We start from the raw sequence: 13,437 nt of genomic DNA on the forward strand, positions 1-13,437 counted from the left end.
TCTACTGTAGGTGTATATTCAAAGAGGATTTTCTTTTCCATCCTAAGAGCATGAACACAGCAGGCAGCAGTCTATTACCTACTATAGAATTACGTCTGTCTCTCTACTAGAGTAACTAGACAATACAACTAATGTCTCTCACCTAGGTAACAAGAGTCTCTGCTCACAGAAACCTTTCTGATTCATTTGGCGTACCCTGTCCAGCTCTTGTGATTTTATGTATCTTTTTCATTTTCTGACGCCAAACATGAAGCGCCAGACTGTTGTTTGCCGGTGGGCCATGAATCTGCATACAATAGAGTGCAGAGTCCTTGACACGAGTAATAATTGCACAAAACAGGTTTCTTTGAGGCCCCAAAAATAGACATCCTCCTGCCCCGTGGCAGATAACATTGTATTACTGGGGGATGTAAGATATAATGATTGGGCTCAGGAGAACGAGGAGAGGCTTTGGACTCAATGGAAACACAGATGTAACGTGCTCTGCCTCCACACCGTCGTCTCATCACGTGAAATCCTTTCTTTACCTCTACAGTACTCAAAAAGATGACGAATCCCGATCCGGTCGTCATCACGGGCATAGCGACTCGCGATCTGCGTTTCAATCTCGGAAAGGGCGTCGGAACGGACGCCGTTCACACGACGTCCGTCTGGGCCTATCCCGTAACGGTGCTCACGACAAATCGTCCCGGTCTCCAAGGCACGGGACTCGGCTTCACGCTCGGCGGCGGCAACGATCTCGTCTGCAAAGCCGCCGAAGAGCTCGCCAAACCGCTTCTCAATCGCAACGTCGAAGATCTAATGGCCGAGTTCGGAAAAGTTTCGCGATCGATAGCCGAACATCCGCAATATCGGTGGCTGGGGCCCCACAAGGGAGCCGTCGGTATAGCGCTCGCTTCGATAACGAACGCCTGCTTCGATTTGTGGAGTAAAGTGCGCGGGGTTCCCCTTTATGAGTTGCTCTTGTCGCTGAGTGTCGACGAGCTGCTCGCCTGCTTGGATTTCAGCTTTCTCGAGGACGAACTGACGGTCGAGCAGGCTCGAAAGATGCTCGTCGACGAGTGGCCGCGTCGCGCCGAACGAATGCCCATCTTGCAGCGAGGCTATCCGTGCTATGACACGGGTTTCGGTTGGCTGCACTTTTCCGACGAGGAAATCGAAGAGAAGGCAAAGGCGGCGTTGAATAAGGGCTTCAAAGCACTCAAACTCAAGGTGGGATCGGCTGATCCGGATCGCGACATTCGTCGAGCTCGTTTAGTGAGGAAAATCGTCGGTCCTGACGTCAAACTAATGTTTGATGTCAACGAGGTCTACAAAAATTAATAATATTGATGATTAAGCAATGATTTCTTGTCCTTTTCCAGCAATGGTCAGTACCTCAAGCTCATAAAATGTGCAAGGCGTTGGCTGAAGTTAATCCATTTTGGATTGAAGAACCCACGCAGCCAGATGACGTTTTTGGACATCAGAGTCTTGTAAAGGCTGGCTACCCTATTGCAGTTGGAGAAGGTAGAGAGACAACAAATTCTGGTTAATTCATACCTGGTAACTTTCTCTAGTCATTCCCAATCGCATCATTTTCAAATCTTTCATGCAGGCCAGGGCTCTGCACTACGTTCAGGCAAGAGAGTCTCTCTCTATGTGGTGCCATAGAAATTTTCTCCTTTTTTTCTCCAGGTAGACCCTGTGCGTACTGGAGGCGTAAGCGAATGCATAGTCGTTGCCATGTTAGCGAAAAAATTCGGCTTGAAAATGGTGCCGCACGTTGGCGACGTCGGACAAATCAACCAGCATCTCTGCTTCTTCTATCACATCGCCTTGGGTCACGACGAGTTCTTTCTCGAGCACATGGATCATCTTCATAAATATTTTGTTCATCCCGCCGACGTGCGCGACGGCGTTTATAGAGCGCCGACAGAGCCGGGTGCAAGCTCTGATCTCAAAGACGGTATCTGAGAACGAAAGGAACGGGCTCCCCATTGCTTAGTTTAGTACGTGTGCATGGCAAACTTTTTCGTGCGGTATTTTCATGACAGTTTGACGTAGTACTGGAATTCTGACGCAATCAATGCACATTCATCAACATCAACACAAAAAGAATGACTCCGAGTCGAAAGACGATCGCGTCTTTAGACTGACTCGAACACCGCACCGGCGACAACACATCAAAGCGTCATTGTTTTTCATTATCGTATCTCTCCGTTGGACCAGTGGCCGAGCAGTAGACGCGAATTCCGCTCAGCTTCTGAAACTTAGCCAACATAGACTTGACGATCTGACGGGATCTCAGTATGGTCGTCTTCATCACATCGTCGTCTACGCCGTCAACGCCCAAGTGCTTCGGAAAAGAAGAAATTTCGATAAAATCGTGCGCATGCATGTGTGATTGCTTACGTGGCAAACTTGAGTAACCAACGTATAAACCTGATGGGCGCCAGGGAGCTTTGGGCCGTCGCGGTTTTCGTACATTTCCTCAATTGAATGGCACATATCGACGAGAAGTTCCTTGAGAGGTTTCTTGAATTTGCGCCGCACTTCCTCACTCAATTCGGCGAGAACAGCCTGCATTCCGCGCAAGTTGTTATTGAGAAAAACCGAACGCACGTGAGCCTTCATTTTGTCGATAGCTAAAAACCCACCAAAAACCGTCGCCTGGCGACGAGTCGTCAAAAATTTTAAACAACCTACCGCTGCATAACATATCGACTTTCTGTTCGTCCGTCTCTTTTTCTACAAGAACAAAAGCATCAATTGCACGCGAGGTACAGTAGTAGAAGTCCTTGACCTTTAAGAAATTTTGCTATTGTCTTTACGCCGTCAAATGCAGCTGACTTGTTTTGGAGATGTGGCAGCAGTTTCTTTAGATCACCCCAGCGCTGTTGCAACATCGTTTTGAGGACTCCCCCCTGCTGCTTCGCTTTTGAGATGATAGCGAGACAGCCGCTCATCGTTGATTTCTGCGCCGCGAAGGGTTTGATGGATTGGACGAAACTGGTACTCATGATGTTGAGTCCGTGCAAAATGTCCTTAATAAAGGAAGCGAATTTCTTGAACCGGCGGCATTTCTCTTCATTGGTTCCTATGACAAGGGAGGGCGGGGGGGGGGGGGGGGACCAAACGCTATTGCCAAAATCAATGTGCCGCAGAAAATTCGTTCATACGAGGTTCGCCTTCGACGTCTTCAGGTATAAGTGAAATATCAAAATCGGATTTGTTTGAAAAAATCCAATTTCGCGTTTCATTTGCCAAACGTTCGAATTCTCGAATGTCCTCGTCGACAGCGCGCACGTCTTCGTCGTCTTTGTCGTCTTCGAAATCTCCAGACTCGTCGGTCGGCTCCCACGACGACAACGACGATTCGATAACCGTCGGATCCGTCGTCCATTCAACGACAATCGAACTCGCATCCGTCGTCGGAACGATCGCCTGTCGACGTCGCAAGTCGTCGATTTCTCGCGACGGCAACGCAGCGGCGGCGGCGGCGGCGACGACGACGTCGACGTCGCGTCGCCTGCGTCCGGCAATCTTCGAAAAGACGCGATTGGCCAAGTCCTTCACCATTGCGCCGACGTCTCGGAACTTGAGATTGAAGCTGAACTGAACGGGACTCTGTTTGAGAAACGAAACGCGTATGCCGCCGCCGAACGAGCCACCGTTCACGCTGCTGATCTGCACGTCGAACCAAATTCTTTTAATAGAAATGAGTCCGGTCAACAGATTCCGAACGAGCCAACTTGCCGCCGCCGCACCGACACGTACGGCAGCTTTTACTCCTTCCAAAATGCCTTTGGCTGCATCGAGCGGCGACCTGGCAGCTACAACCGCTTTTTCCGCGACCCACAATGCTGCATAGGCCGTAGCCCGGAGTGCTTTGCAGGCGACGTTTGCTGCAGCGCAGATCGGGTTAGTAATCCGCGTGCAGCAGCTGTTCCACCCGGGACAGCCTTTGCAACTGCCCCACACTTTCCAACAGCAGCCATTCCATCCAGGACAGCCGACGCAAACTAGGAAGAAGAGAGAACTACATGTGCCAGTGCGTTTTCTAATTGACTATACCGCTTCCACATGACTTGATAGAGCACAATCCATTGACTTTGTTTTGAGCGTCTCTCAGCTTGCTGGCGGCACTATCAAAAGGCTTCTTTGCTTCATCGACTTTCGCCTGAGCCGCTGCTATTTTTCGTGTGGCTTCGTCGGCACCTTTCTTAACGGCAGCCTGCACGTCAGAGGCCAACTTATTGAGCCACTCGGCCGATAACTCGCCGTGAACTCCGAACGAAGCTTGCTTCAACGAACCGTAGCTCGCGTGAATAGTCAACGTCGCCTGAAAGCCGAAAAACGGCTTCGTCACCGTCATTACGTATTGAGAGTTCGTGATCCTCAGTTCAGCGGACGCGTGGAGAAGGCCAAACAGTTCGACATAGCCCGTCGCGCGCACGTCAATCAAAAGCGGCAGTCGTTGAATTTTCGCTCGAAGAGACGGACCGCGATTTCGATCGCTTCCGCTCGCGTACATCTTGAAGGCGCCGTTGGCGAGAACGATTGGACTCATTGCCATTTGAACGTCAATCATCCGCGAAGGATCGACCAAGATATCGGCGTTCACTTCGAGTCCGAGAATGTTGAGCGTTCCCTTGAGCTTATATCCCATGGGAATGACGATTCCGGCTATCGTCTTGCCGATGGCCGAGTACGACACTTCGAGTCCCTTAGGAAAGCCTGTGTTCTTGAGCGGAGCTATGAGATTGACGTCGATTCCGAAGGCGTAGAGAACCTTTTCGAGAGTCACACCGTTGATGGAAGCGTAGAAATAGTTGTTCTGCGGATTTGTTGAATCGACTCCCACGTACGCTTTCGCCTTCAATTGTCGCTCGGGTCGATCCGGATTGCCGATGTGCACTTCGCCGCCGAGTTCGAACGCCGTCGGCGCGGCGCCAGGAACGAATTTCACCTTCATTATGACGTTGCCGATGGAGAGCCAATTGAGACCGAACGCTCGCTCCCAAATGCCAATCATTTGCAATTCCGCCTCGAGTTCGCCTGTCGGATTAGCGCGAAACGCGCCGTAGAAAAGAAGAGCCGGTTCGTCGAGACGAAGTTGGCAAGCGATGCCAAACGCCGGCGCCGCCGTCGACTTTACCGCCAATTCAACGCCGACCGATTGGAGCGTCACGCCGCCGCTGAGTTTGATATTGGAGACGGCCGCCGATACGGTGAACGCATTCGTGTCGGCAATCGTCGTCGTCAATTGGAGAGTCTTGTCGCCGACGATGGGTTTGATCAGATTGCAGATGGGATCGTCGTTGCACGGTGGAAGCGACAGAATCGCCGAGATAGTGAGTCCTTTTTTTATGGGACCTAACGTTTTCAACGTCGGTCCCCGAAACGTGACTGCGGCAAAATCGGCGGCCGATACGATGACGCCGATTTTGAGACCCTGGTCGAGAAGGCGAATGACGCCAATCGATTTTCCCGTCACTTGTTGTACGATGTCGGCGAATTTCATATTGGCGAAGTCGAATCCGACGGCGGCGGACGATTTGCCGGCGGCATTCTTTTCCGCATAGAAATTCACGGTGACTCCGGAAAAACCGCCGATGCGCGGTTCACCGGACAGAAAGACGGTATGCTGCTGCTGACGAATCGGTATTTCGACGTACGGATTGACGATTTCAAACGACTTGAAGATGTTTACTTGTATACCGGACGGAAAGAAGGACGATCCTGCGTACTCGACAATTCCGCCAATATTGAGTCCCGTTCCGCTGCCGACGACAACGTACCCACCCGCTGGATTGGTCGCGGGCCTGACTTCGACCGTAAACGAAGCCGGCCCAATCGACCATTGACCGTCGATTCTCGCCGTGACTTTTTTCGGTGATAGCGTCGCGTCAATGCGAAGCTTCGGTTTGAGAAAGCGAACCCAATTGGCGACAATGACCAGAGAGTCGCCCAAGTTCACCGTCACCGTCAACTTGCGTCCGATCGCGTCGTAGACGACATCGCTGACGACGGAATCGAGAACGGCGTTGCTAACGGCGGGCGGCCACGGGATCGAACCCGTGTCTATGTTCGTCGTCGAGGCGACTTTTCTTAGCGTGAACGACGTCTTGATTTCGTTCGGCGCCTGCACGATCGTCACCGTCTTCGAGTTGATACGAATGACGTAGGTGAGTTGGCCGTTTGCTGCGTCGCCCGGCAAGGCGAAGCGAGCGCTGACGGAAACGCCCGACGGCCACGGAACGCTCGTTTTGAGAAGATTGCCGAAGCAATTGGGAAGTAGAAGCGGATCGACGGGTCCCGTCGAGACGACGAGACCGAGTGCGGGAACGGTGAGCGTGCCGAAAAACGGCACCGACGTCATGTCGATTCCGCTGATTTTCTTCACGATCGTTGCGAGATTCGACGATTGGAACTCGACGCCGATCGTCGCCACTTTGCGAGCGCCGCCGTTGTATCGACTGAACATAACGTGAAGTTTTGCGCCGGACCATCCCGATATGGACGGCGTGCCGGAGAGACAGAACGCAAAGTTTTTAACGGATCGATCCCAGTAGGCTTGGAGATTGACACCCTTGAGAACGAAGCTATCAAAGCCAGCGCTAACGAGCGCACTTTTCATCTCGCCTTCGGGTAAAAGCGTCTCGCCGAGCGATTGAAACAAGGCGCCTACATTAACGTCTTTCGTTGGTGAGCCCGTCATTTCATAGGTCGTCGGATTCTTTCGCGTTGCGACGACTTTGAAGACGAAGGCGCCGACCAGCCAGTTGCCTCCAACGACGAAACCATTGAGAGAAAATCGCGTGAGAAGCGGCTTCGTCTTATCGTAGGTGACGTCGAATTCCACGAGAGCGGCGTCAAGTTCCAAAAAGCCGGTAATAAATTCAATGCTCGCGTCGGCGATTGCCCGTGCGGAAAGTCGTTTCTTGTCCAAATCGATGGCAAAGTAGCTGATCTTGGAGTCGAGTGGACTGGTGCTCGGATTGTCGAAGAAAGTTATCGTCGACGCTTCTTGAGCAAAATCGGGCACGACCGCTTTGTAGAGCTGGCGCACTGTTAGTTCGTGACCGACTGCGACGTTGCATTCGATTTTTCTGCCTGTCACCGTAACGGAAATCTGGTCTGCGCCCAGGATGGGCAGCAGACTCAATGCTACGGCTTCTGGTGAAAAGACACTTTGGAGCTCAGCCGTGATTTCGGCCTGCAGTGTTGGTAGCGCCGCACTGGCAGTGCAGGCGATAAGGAGAAGAAGTAGAGCCTTTTCTGTCGCCTGCATGGAGGTCTTCCACCGTTGGCTTGAAGTGGTGGGAATGAGCGTTTTCTTTGGGAGCAGTTGATTTTTGCCTAGACGAACAATTAGACTCGTCGCCTATGGGACTGGTGTGGAGGTGAGAAAGTTGAGTTCTGGAGACTTTTGCTTGTCCAATTGACGGACACCTTTCTAGGCCATGTCGAAGTGCAAAATTCAGACGCTTCCGACCATATCTGAGCGTCAGTGCGAGATTTTGAAAAAAATTCTGTTTTCTTTTCGCTGCTTCTGCATCTCTGGATAGATAAGAACGACAAATCTCTTCGATTTTCGCTCTAATCAAGGTGACGCACGAGGAATTTGACAAACAGCAAAGTAGACGTGCAACATAGACGTCGAAAAGCGCGATTTGTCACCAAAAAGCGTCAGCTGCGACAAGAATGCATAGAATGAACAACAGAGCTAGCGCGCGCCAAGAGAGAGTTTTGTCTACCAAAAAATCTGATCTAACTAAGAAACTTTAGGACAGTTTTGTAGCTATTAGAGTTCACACGGCGAGCCCATGTACTCGCCTATAGGGGTACTAAAAGCAGCATTCTTCTGAAAACATTTCTCCTTTGAAGCAATACGAGTTATTCCCTGTACACATATCTGATAAGATACCAGAATAGTCAATTTGTGCACTCACTGTTACGCCCTGATGATGGTCAACTTGCTCCTTCCAAAAGGTACTTGGTAGCTCTTTATACAGATGGTGTTCTTTAGTCGGTTTCTTTTCTATAGGCGTAAACTCTAAAAATAAAAAAGTACTTTTCGCTTTATTTTTGTCTCAATTTCAAAATATAACCTTTAGTGAAATCTTTCTTTGTCGTCGAAACGTAATCAGGTTTGGGTGGAGGAGGATTGAATTCTTCATGCACCTCTTGACTACAGAGTGAAAAACAAAATTGTATAAATAAATGAGTAAATAAATGAAGTCCTACCTGATATGATGTCGTATCTCTCTCTCCAGCTGTTCCTTACGCTTGCCTACAGAGCAGAATTATTGTGTTTTCTTCCTATAGCAACGCATTTTGCCTTACCAACTGTTTTCACTCCAGCAGACGAAGGAGAACGATAGGCATCTTTCACCGTGGACAGACTCTCGATTTTCGACTCGAAGCTTGTCGACAATATACCCTATGAAGGATATAGATGCCTAATCCTTTCTCTCTTTGCATTCTTGCCTTGTGGCCCCGTCTCTGGACGTCTGCAGTGCTTGCTTCACCTTCGGTACGGTCGATCTGAGCAACGGCGCGCTACAGAGGACCCCAGTTCACGACAAGTCGACAGTCAATCGTAAACTACCTCTTCAACCCAGTTCTCGATAAGTACTTTTGCTCCGGAGTTCGTTAGGCCGAGTTCGTTGCGACCGTCACCCATCGTAGGTATTTCCATAGAAACGAATCGGGACATTGACCGTTGCACGTGACAAAGCAACGCGAGGAGGATGAGGAACCTTCATCTCCGTGCGAACGATTACGTTCTATTCAGTCGCGATCTGCAGCCAGCCGAATATGAGTTCTTTTGCCGTCACGTGGCCGCGTTTAAGCGTATGTGGAAAGATCAGGTTCGTCCCCCGTTCATTTTTCAGGCGCGTTCACGCGAGAACGCGCTTTCGCATTTCAGACGCCACGATTTTGGCGCCAATTCCTTCGCTGCTTTCGCGAATACTCGGCAAACTACGGCATCATGCAAGATTTCCCATCGAAAGCGGCGAAGGTGACGATGGAAGATGGGCGTGGTTGCTCTCTCGAGAGAGAAACGCGTGTTTTCGCAGAAACTCGGTCGAAAGGTCGACGCGAGACGTCTACTCGAAGAATCGTACGCAATGATCGAAAACGATTTCGTTTGGGGTAGGCGAAACGCGTTCTAAACCGCGTCGCGACTATTTTTCTTTTCAGGCAAGGAATCGTCGGCAAAAGGTCTTATCGTCGATTTGGCAATATTGGCGGCGAATCAAGAGGGTTTGTCTCACATGTCGGGACGGTTCGGTGCGTCGCTGTCTCCTCTCCTTGTTTCTATTGAGATGTTCTGTTTTTTTTTCGTCAGGGAAAGATCCGTTTTTTAGCAGGGATACTAGGTAAAGTAAGTATTGCGTCACGGATGTGGTTACCTTTTTCTTCTAGAGATGCTTTTCGGAAAATGTTCGGCGATCCGAAGGATACTCTGAGCTATTCAAAAGTTAGACGCGTATGAGTATGTGTGTTTCCGCTTTTTGATTTATTTCTTTTCTAGGCTCTCGTTTTTCTTCCTTTGCTGATTAAGTTTGCTGGTGCTGTCGTGAAGCTCTTGAAGATTTGGTTGGATTCGCCTGAAGTGTGGGAAGAGCGATCCTATTTGGCGAGTTTGGAAAGAAATATCAATGATTCGATAGCCGAGAACGAATTGAGACGACGCGAGGAGGAGAAAGCCTCTATGCTCGTCGATCACTTGAAAGCGGAGAAGAACGGGCGTCGACGTCAAGGAAAAAAGGAAGAGAAGAACGAGGAGGAGGAGAAGAACGAGGAGGAGAAGAACGAGGAGGAGAAGAACGAGGAAGAGGTGGACGAAGAAAATGAGAGCGAGGAGACGAACACTGAACAAAAAAAGAAAAAGAAAAAAAAGAAGAAAAAGAAGAAGAAACTCGCGGACGAGGACGAGTCAAAAGTGAATGAAGAAGAAAAGGCAGAAGAGGAGGAGGAGGTGGTGAAAGAACACAAGGAGGAAGAGAGAGCGGAGGACGTGAAAGAGAAAGAGGCGAATCCTTCCCATTTTCCAGAAGAACCGGAAACGTGCGGCATATCGGAAAACCTTCGCTGGCGATGCAACGTCATGAAAATGATTCACGACATGAATCGAGTGGCGAGCGGCGAACCGCCTGATCCCATACGTCAAGTGCGTCAAACGTTCGACGTTTCGGCGTTGACGTCGACGGAAATACCAGGCAATCTCGGCGCAATTGTCGCAATGGCAAAAACGATGGCGACGGCAATCAAAAATGAAAAAGAGAATCGCGGTGTCGTTGGGATGCATCCGAACGATACGGTCTCAGGTCAACTGTCGCGACCTATCGTGCCTCTAGAAAACGACGGCGACGGCGGCGGCGGCGGCGGCAACGACAATGAAGGCGGCGGCTTCTCGTCCAACTTTCCAATGACTCACAGCCAAGCCGTCAAACGCATGCACAGCGACGTTCTTTCCGTCTGCTTGGATCGCGAGAAAACAATGTCTTACACTCTTCCCCTCGGCATTCATTCGCCCATTCGCGTTCCGCGCTGGGCGGCGATGTTTGGCGGTCGAATAGCGTCGTACGATCCCGAAACGCCGGCGGCGCTGTTCGTTGGGCAGGAGTCGATGTGGGAGAAGATACACGAGCGTCTGTGTTACGAGCACATGCCCGCCGATTATCTGTTCGGCGGCTATTGCAAGAGTCGCTACACAACGCCACAGGGAGTGACGATCAACTACGTGTGGCACTACCTTGACAAGGCAAAGAAACCGATCATTGACGAGCACTACGTCGACGAACGCGACATGATATACGGCATTAAGTATCTGTTTAACAGCTCGAAGAGTCGAAAGCACATGGAAGACGTTCTCGAAACGTGGAATGTGAGGGGACGACCGCATTATCGTGATACGCTCATTCAGCCAAGTCGTTTGGAGGCGCATCGACGTGTGCCGTGGATCTATGGCTACCGGTCGCCATCGAGCGACGAAGATCCGCTTATTCCTGAAGAACCAGACGAGTCCGAATTGACTACTAGTAGCTGTTTAGATATAGGGTCTATTAGCGATTTGCTCAAGGGCGGCAAGCTGGGGAGGAGCGTGATGGTCATGGCTGCTTCGCAGGGTAATCCCTTACCCTACTTTGCAGCAGCTCAATATGTCAGGCAGCTTAATGCGGGCACTGGAAAGTTGAAGACTCCAGTTAGAAGTAAAAAGAAACGTTCTGGCAAGACAAGGAAGGATAAGAACGAGCAAGGACCGGTGGCACGTGCAGAAAGGGATACTGATGAAGTATCTGGAGAAAAAGACGACTCTAAGACGGCGACAAAGGCAGAAGTGGAGGCGGAGGCAGGTGCTGCTCTGACTGTTGATGGTAAGAGTTCAAGCAAACATTGTTGGAATTGTCGTAAAGAGGAACCTCAGCCCAAAACTTTCAAGAAATGCAAATTGTAAGGAATTTTTTGCTGGGGTCATGGGGGTGGATTTTTTCTACGTTGTGACGTTTAGGTGCACTTCGAAGGAGAATGCTCGGTACTACTGCTCCAGGGAATGCCAAGGTTAGCTCTTTGCTTTCCTAGGGACTCTATTATTGTTTGCTTCCCTTTTTTTTGTTAGCGATTGACTGGAAGGAAAAGCACAGGGAATATCATCAGCTCAATTCTCAAGGGAACTGATAAGTAGTTGAGGTATTCGTACGCTAAACGTCGTGTAACATCATTTTAGTTAGTTGTTTTTTGTCGTAAATGAGAATTTTTTTCAATGAGGGCGTTATTTTCTCTCTGGTTCCTGAGAATGAGGTGACGGGGCAACTTGAAGAGGTGCTCTGCTGGAGCATTTCCACGGGTTTGGGAAAAATTTTCTTTGGTCCATTGTTGTCGATGAAACCTGATAGGGAAGGGCGCATCCGCCGCGTGCACGGCGCTTCCACGGGAACAGCATCGCACTGACGTTTACATGTCTCTATCACCTGCCAAGAAACGTGCCCCGGCAAGCTGGTTTGGCGCGAAACTGGCTGCCCGTTCTCGCGCGCGATTGGCAGCCCGACCCACCGCAGCTAATTCGGGACACTGATCGAGCCAATAAGCGCAGGCCAATGACGTAGGCTGCCAAGCCCAACAAAGAACATTGCGCAACGCGCCTAAGCTTCAGTCTCTCGAGTCTCGCGACGGCTGCTGCACGACGAAAAAGCGATGGAGCAAGACGAAAAGAACGCAGAAGCGAGCGAAGTAGCACGACGCCTTCGCACATTCGGCGACAATCTGGAAGAGATGTACAGCCGTCGTCCCATTCGACTCACACTCGTCGACAAGACGCTCTACGTTCTCGACGTCGTCGTCGCGGTCTACTTCATCGTCTCCGACATCTTCCGATTCCGCGACTACCGATAGGGGAAGGTAAGCGTAACGAGGTCAGACGCGGATTGTTTTGGACCAACTTCCGTCGAGGGGGGCGGGCGAACGCCCACATTGGCCCCAATAGCGCGTCTGCCTTGCGGTTCTGCTGCTTTGCCAGCAAGCTCGCTTCCTTAATATCGATCTGTCTCGCGATGCTCCTTTCTCGCGTATCAGAGAGACGTCAACAGGGGCTATGCGAGATAAGAACTTCCTTCGCAGCCACGCCCCGTCGTTCGCCATTCATTCGAAGGGACTGGGGGCGTGGTTTCAGCTAACCGTTTATTTTCCATAGGGAATTCGGAGATTTCATCTCAAGGCGCGTAGTGTATAAAGAAAATTCGACGGCAAGACTGCGAAATAGTGTATAAAGACGTTGTACATAGGCAGTCTCTTATGTATCATCTCTTCACTGCCCTATTTATGCGTTTCTGTATTATTTATTCAGAACGATCATTGTAGATGTTTTCTCTCTGTATCATAAGCTCTAATCAGTATATAAGAGATCTGACGTAGCCTTTTTCGAATGGGGGCACTCTGCACCACCGTTGCATTTTGTCATCGATATGGGATAAAAGGGTAATCGGCTTTGTTCGTCTCTCGTCCTAAATTGTTTGTCTTTCTCTATACGCTTTTTCCTTTTGCAGACTGTGGATCCACCAAAGAGCTTCCTCTTTCTCTCTAGACCTTCAACGACCTCATTTCCGTTTGTTCAGCGTCTCTTTTCTCCTGGCTATTCGGTGTTGTTTGCAGAGTCGACGTCTAACGTTAGGGAGGAGGAGCATTAATTTGCTAATTAGATAATTAGCTGCAGCAACGTTTTTGGTTTCACAAAGACGGAGTCCCTTTTCCACTTTCTAGAGGCATTTTCTTTTCTTCTCAAGCTGTGTGCGTGTGAGAAAGAGCGGACCGCCTGTCTGCACGAAGAGGAAAAGAAATTCAATTGGGAATCTTGGCGCAGTGTTGCCATGCAGACCCACTCATATCAAACAAACACCATCAATGCATCATCCATGCTCTCAGACACGTGTGCTTGCGATCCTTATC

The 13,437-nt window shown here is 50.1% G+C and overlaps 4 protein-coding genes across 5 annotated transcripts; 2 read left to right on the plus strand and 2 right to left on the minus strand.

Annotated features, from left to right (window-relative positions):
- Positions 1-203: 203 nt before the first annotated feature.
- Positions 204-2,086, plus strand: LOC136185835 (mitochondrial enolase superfamily member 1-like). 2 transcript variants are annotated; one of them, XM_065973033.1, is made up of 5 exons: positions 204-473; positions 536-1,308; positions 1,365-1,509; positions 1,560-1,621; positions 1,678-2,086. In XM_065973033.1, the coding sequence occupies exons 2-5, from the start codon at positions 547-549 to the stop codon at positions 1,954-1,956; spliced, it is 1,248 nt and encodes a 415-aa protein (XP_065829105.1). In that variant the 5' UTR covers positions 204-473; positions 536-546; the 3' UTR covers positions 1,957-2,086. The 2 variants fall into 2 exon arrangements, with proteins under 2 accessions (XP_065829105.1, XP_065829104.1); XM_065973032.1 differs by having other exon boundaries at positions 204-1,308.
- Positions 2,037-7,504, minus strand: LOC136185807 (uncharacterized). Its single transcript, XM_065972993.1, has 6 exons — positions 4,057-7,504; positions 3,162-4,004; positions 2,786-3,079; positions 2,689-2,730; positions 2,395-2,627; positions 2,037-2,338 (listed from the first exon to the last, which is right to left on the minus strand). Exons 1-6 carry the CDS (start codon positions 7,274-7,276, stop codon positions 2,174-2,176), a joined length of 4,797 nt encoding a protein of 1,598 aa, XP_065829065.1. The 5' UTR covers positions 7,277-7,504; the 3' UTR covers positions 2,037-2,173.
- A 180-nt stretch (positions 7,505-7,684) lies between these two features.
- Positions 7,685-8,680, minus strand: LOC136185854 (sperm-associated antigen 8-like). Its single transcript, XM_065973055.1, has 7 exons — positions 8,597-8,680; positions 8,476-8,547; positions 8,332-8,428; positions 8,233-8,278; positions 8,097-8,176; positions 7,938-8,041; positions 7,685-7,888 (listed from the first exon to the last, which is right to left on the minus strand). The coding sequence occupies exons 1-7, from the start codon at positions 8,669-8,671 to the stop codon at positions 7,790-7,792; spliced, it is 573 nt and encodes a 190-aa protein (XP_065829127.1). The 5' UTR covers positions 8,672-8,680; the 3' UTR covers positions 7,685-7,789.
- A 41-nt stretch (positions 8,681-8,721) lies between these two features.
- LOC136185816 (uncharacterized) lies at positions 8,722-11,770 on the plus strand. The gene is made up of 9 exons (XM_065973006.1): positions 8,722-8,858; positions 8,918-9,010; positions 9,069-9,144; positions 9,193-9,282; positions 9,341-9,371; positions 9,418-9,472; positions 9,527-11,448; positions 11,507-11,556; positions 11,615-11,770. The coding sequence occupies exons 1-9, from the start codon at positions 8,739-8,741 to the stop codon at positions 11,671-11,673; spliced, it is 2,496 nt and encodes an 831-aa protein (XP_065829078.1). The 5' UTR covers positions 8,722-8,738; the 3' UTR covers positions 11,674-11,770.
- The last annotated feature ends 1,667 nt before the right edge of the window (positions 11,771-13,437 follow it).

Source organism: Oscarella lobularis, chromosome 4 (genome assembly GCF_947507565.1).
Source record: "Oscarella lobularis chromosome 4, ooOscLobu1.1, whole genome shotgun sequence".
Lineage (NCBI taxonomy): Eukaryota > Metazoa > Porifera > Homoscleromorpha > Homosclerophorida > Oscarellidae > Oscarella > Oscarella lobularis.

Coding starts and splice junctions, on each gene's coding strand:
- LOC136185835 (XM_065973032.1), top strand. CDS start 547: ATGACGAATCCCGATCCGGTCGTCATCACGGGCATAGCGACTCGCGAT. Junction 1,309..1,364: donor TAATGTTTGATGTCAACGAG/GTCTACAAAAAT, acceptor GTCCTTTTCCAG/CAATGGTCAGTACCTCAAGC. Junction 1,510..1,559: donor CCCTATTGCAGTTGGAGAAG/GTAGAGAGACAA, acceptor AACTTTCTCTAG/TCATTCCCAATCGCATCATT.
- LOC136185807 (XM_065972993.1), bottom strand. CDS start 7,276: ATGCAGGCGACAGAAAAGGCTCTACTTCTTCTCCTTATCGCCTGCACT. Junction 4,005..4,056: donor TATCAAGTCATGTGGAAGCG/GTATAGTCAATT, acceptor TCTTCTTCCTAG/TTTGCGTCGGCTGTCCTGGA. Junction 2,628..2,688: donor AGTCGATATGTTATGCAGCG/GTAGGTTGTTTA, acceptor GTGGGTTTTTAG/CTATCGACAAAATGAAGGCT.
- LOC136185854 (XM_065973055.1), bottom strand. CDS start 8,671: ATGGGTGACGGTCGCAACGAACTCGGCCTAACGAACTCCGGAGCAAAA. Junction 8,429..8,475: donor TCCAGAGACGGGGCCACAAG/GCAAGAATGCAA, acceptor TATCCTTCATAG/GGTATATTGTCGACAAGCTT. Junction 8,042..8,096: donor AAAGAAAGATTTCACTAAAG/GTTATATTTTGA, acceptor TTTTATTTTTAG/AGTTTACGCCTATAGAAAAG.
- LOC136185816 (XM_065973006.1), top strand. CDS start 8,739: ATGAGGAACCTTCATCTCCGTGCGAACGATTACGTTCTATTCAGTCGC. Junction 8,859..8,917: donor AGCGTATGTGGAAAGATCAG/GTTCGTCCCCCG, acceptor TTCGCATTTCAG/ACGCCACGATTTTGGCGCCA. Junction 9,283..9,340: donor TCACATGTCGGGACGGTTCG/GTGCGTCGCTGT, acceptor TTTTTTCGTCAG/GGAAAGATCCGTTTTTTAGC.